At 48.5% G+C, this 4,504-nt stretch overlaps 1 protein-coding gene across 1 annotated transcript in view; it reads left to right on the forward strand.

Moving 5' to 3' along the window:
- Positions 1-1,633: 1,633 nt before the first annotated feature.
- Positions 1,634-4,504, forward strand: part of Pmar_PMAR008086 (mitoferrin-1, putative) — a gene marked incomplete at both ends in the record, with an annotated part of 11,930 nt that continues 9,059 nt past the window's right edge. Inside the window, 7 exons of the mRNA XM_002785681.1 lie at positions 1,634-1,759; positions 2,952-3,113; positions 3,158-3,283; positions 3,584-3,697; positions 3,749-3,846; positions 4,083-4,169; positions 4,218-4,381. Coding sequence (XP_002785727.1) covers positions 1,634-1,759; positions 2,952-3,113; positions 3,158-3,283; positions 3,584-3,697; positions 3,749-3,846; positions 4,083-4,169; positions 4,218-4,381 — 877 coding nt within the window. The remainder of the gene's footprint in view (positions 1,760-2,951; positions 3,114-3,157; positions 3,284-3,583; positions 3,698-3,748; positions 3,847-4,082; positions 4,170-4,217; positions 4,382-4,504) is intronic.

The raw sequence follows: 4,504 nt of genomic DNA on the forward strand, positions 1-4,504 counted from the left end.
CCTTTCTCCGCTTTCACCTACCCTTCCTCTTCTGGGGGAATTCGCAACTTTAGATTCTCGCCTGTGGTCCAGGCAAGGGTGGCGCGATGAGAATTTTGAGGCGCGCGCAGTAACCGCCTATTTTCCATCATTGAGGAAACACGAGATTTGCAAGATATATTTGATTTTCTCGACATGTTGTTGCATCCCTACTTTTCCTTACAGCATTCGAAATTAGCAGACCTTCACACTCGAGGAGGTATTCGCAAAGCTGAGACCTAACTGATGCTCACGCAATAGACAAGGTTAGTTGCGGGTGACACAATGACGGTTTCTCTTAGCGCATTGTGAAAAATTCTTGCTTACAGTTATGATGGAGTCACGGACCGGCCGGCATCTGTATTCTGTGTGTTGCTGCTGTGACGGCTGATCGCTCTCACTTGTGTTTCCTTGAGTCGTCTTCGTGAGCAACGTCGCCTCGACTAAACTATATTTTCAGCCTACCCTCCCACGCCACGGTGGAGATGATGTGCGAGTCAGCGTTTAGCTCTAAGACTCGCGATGGTCATCTCGCAGTACAGGCTCATCGACTTCACCACAGTTTTGCGGCCCTGTCGGTCCTCGATCTTTATTGGGACCGTCTTCGGTCCCAGGGTCACGGCCTGTGGCTTCCAAATTGGTGGTTCGGTCTAGCCTTCTGCCTCGGGTGGTGGTAAATATGCAGCTCCTTCAACTAAGTGAGGCTTATAGATACCTTCAGATAGCCTTGCTGAGCATTTGCCAGTAATTTGTAGTTGTCGGAGTAGCATAAAATGTGGGCTCCTATGGTGTTCGGAGAGATCACTCAGTTCATCTGTCGTCCTGAAACCATTCCTTTCGGGTTGCACTGAGAGAATCTGGTCAGGGCGGCCATCTAACTCGCGAGCTGTTTGAACAGACCAGCGCAGAACCCATCTCGGGTACAGCGTTCAAATTTTCAGTTAAATAGTCTATCACTGGTGAGCCCAAGTTCGTCGACAGGAGTATAATGGATTATGACGGCTCTGCTGCCTTACCCGAGTGGACGAGTGAACCAGAGGAAGGAAGATCTACTGAGAAGAGTGCTGTTCTATGTGGAATCGCTGCTATGATAAAGCGACACTCAAATCATCATCATCACCATAATCATCGTCATCATCATCGGTCCTCGGATGAACCCTAATTTCTCATGGTCTTGCTACCATCAACTGTGCCTCCTATACGGATTATCGCGCTATTGGGTAACTCTACTATTCTCATTCGAGGGGCATTCATAGTGTCGGCGGCCTTAGCATGCAGCTAGAGTACCGTACGTTGGAGTCTCGCAGTGAACTAACGGTTTGGGTTAGTCAAATTCCAATTCCTCACAGGGGACTATTCTTGGGAAGGGTTCGTGAATGCCGATCATCTACTGCAGCGTTTCTAGCTGTACTCGGCACGCTCGATCAGGTGGCCTTTGCATAAGGCATGGTGGCGGTCGCAGGTGCTCGGTAAGTAAAGGGAGATTAACCCACCGTAGTAACGTAGCGTTCAGGTAGAGGGTTGCAATAAGACGGCGAGGCGACATGGATTGTGTCAGGGGCACGGAGGTAGGCCAGACCATGTGAAGCCCAAGAAGAGCACAACTCCGAGGCGGATGAGCAAGAGCAGTGTTAGAAGCACCGGCGGCATTGACGTTACGAAGATCGCCCCTCTAGTGCCGCTCTCAATCAAGGAGTGGGACGTGTGGTTTGAGAACGATAAGCAGATGACGTTGCCCAAGGTGATAGAGGTTTGCGACAACGACTCGACCGGAGTCCGCGAATACGTTATAAATGTGTAACATGTTGCAGCATTCAAGTGTCTTGATGTCGCTTACTCGGCACCTCAAGTCTCGTATGAGCATTCTGTCGCTATTATCTGCATTGATGGACGTCTCGGTACTCTGTGGCTGCTGTCCTTGCCGTATGCTAGTGAGAAATAATGTGAATTCCCTAATTGATGCTCATCGGTGAATGCGTGTTGAGTTTGAGTGCCTCCTCTCTCCTCAACGATCCGACTTGGTATCATATCTGTTTTAGTTTTCTGGAGTGCTACGTCGTCGTCGACATGGTTTGATGCACGTTTTTAGAATTTCCATTGAAGTGAGTGTCTCATGATAGTATGATGAGGAACGTACTTCTTTATATTCATGAATCAACTGAGACATATCCCTTATAGCCTCTTCACTGATCTGAGCTACCGGTAGTGATGCGCTAGGGTAGCTGTGTGAGCAGGGACATTATTAGGTTTATGTAGTGTCATCATATTGACAAACACGGAGCGTATAATGAGCGCAGAACCCTACCGATGAGGACTTCAATTTCATGATAACGGAGAACAAGTGCGCCGATATGGCCACTGACAATATCAGCACGTTACAACTTACAATCGGTGAGATAACTGCGACCATGAACGGGAACATCTCAAAGGAGTGTGGGAAAATATACACATGGGTCGGCGACACTACGGAAATTTTGCGGAAATTCTCGTTGGTTTCTGTACAGTTCTATCCTAATTCGTGTTTAACCTTTTATTATTAGTGAGGAAACTCCCAAGTTCAGCTGAGGAAAGCGAACATATATTCCTCCAACACTGTCTCAGGGCATCATGTGCATGCCACTCGTGATGCTTCCTCCTAGAACACGTGGAATCGTCATATGCACGGAAAACAGGGGCGATGTTCAGCATGGTCACTCGGAACTTGTGACCATATATCATGAAATTGAGGCACCTATTCACGAGACTAGAGTCCTTTCCTGAGGCACACTAGCACTGAACCGAAGTCTATGTTGGAGCCTCTTGCCGAATTGACGTCCTTACCCGCGTATGGGGATTGTAGTCCTCCGCGGGCGTTAGCAGCAGCACTCCTTAACTAGATTCCGGAATGATAGTAATCGTGTCACCACGACCACAGTGATGGTGTCACCAATTAGCTTCTTCTGTTGGGTGGCTCTATGGCGGTCCAGATGGGAGACGATTCGACACTACCTACTACGAAACTCACTTCTGCGTCCTCTTTTATCGCTGGAGCCACTGCTGGTCTGGTATGCGATGCTACTGTTTTCCCAATGGACACCATACGAGTTCGGCAACAGGTGAAAAGATATCTGTTCATCGTTCATTCAAAGTGTGCTGTCAGGCGAGACATCGGCCTGCGTCGTCCGCCGTAGCAACAGAGAGTTTCGCTCGGCCGGACAGACCTGCACTGTCAATGCCGCAACGTTACTCACTCATAAGCGAAGCTGTGGCCATCCTCAAACACGAGGTAAGATACGATACTGGTGTCTCAGGGTGAATACTTGAGTGCTGCAAAACATGTTCGCTTCCGTCAGCTGAGCTCAATATTTTCTCACTAGTCATAGGAGTTTATATACGAATTGGGAAAATATATACGATAAGTGTATACCAACACATGTTGTTGACAATGTGCAAATTATGCCACACCGGAAAAAGGGAGTAAAAGGTCAAACAGAGTTGAGTCCACAGAATGATAGTTGTGCTCATACCGGGAGTTTGTGAGTTATAACTCCCTCGACACTAGGTGCCGATTTTGATCTCATGTTAGGGGGCTCGGGGTTTCTATAAGGGCTTATCGGTTGTGATGCTCACGAGTTGCCCAGCCTTTGGGATTTACTACTCCGCATATGAGCTCTCCAAGTCCAAGTTGCGACCAGCCACAGTGAGTTTGATCGCAGTCACCCAGCTGGTCTGAAACCTGCGGCTGTTGTAGGGTTGGTCCTCTGACGCCATACACCTAGCATCGGGCGCAATCGCCAATGTGTTTGGCATGGTGATATGGACACCTCAGGAAGTCATCAAATCACAAACGTAAGCTCTCAGTAGCAAGAACACATCCAGCTCTGAGAAATAACGTCCCCAAGGGTTTGATAACAATGGGAAAATGTTCATAATGTGATGACATTTACATGGGAAACTGATTGAATAGTGTGTTCCTAGCCTTGTGGGAAATTCAAAACGAGTTCCTCCCGGGAACATTATAGGTTCATAGATGATCCTCTGCTCAGTAGCTGTTGCGTGGGAACTGGCAAGATGCCGTTTCTCAGGCAAGTACAAGTGAAGACAGCAGTTAGCCCTCGCCATATCGTAATTGACATCTATCGTGAGTACGGCATTCGAGGCTTCTATCGCGGGTACGTCTCTTCCTTCCTGGCTCATGTTCTCTCATTTCTGTCGTTCAGCGTGGTGATTGGCAGCTTGACGTGGACGCCACTGTCTGCTATATGGTTCATGACCTACGAGCGACTCAAGCCGTTCAATTTTGGCCGTGATGAGCTCGCGAGGGATGGAAGCGTCTCAGCTGCATGGCTCGCTCTCTCGGGATTCATCGCGGGAGTTGTTGCCTGTGAGTTGATGACTTTCTTTCCGTTTCCACTTAATGTCTCATTACAGGTACCACGACTTCCCCAATCGATGTGGTCAAGACACAGTACCAAGTGGCTGGGAGAGGGATTGCATCATCATCATC

Source organism: Perkinsus marinus (genome assembly GCF_000006405.1).
Source record: "Perkinsus marinus ATCC 50983 genomic scaffold scf_1104296932072, whole genome shotgun sequence".
Lineage (NCBI taxonomy): Eukaryota > Perkinsozoa > Perkinsida > Perkinsidae > Perkinsus > Perkinsus marinus.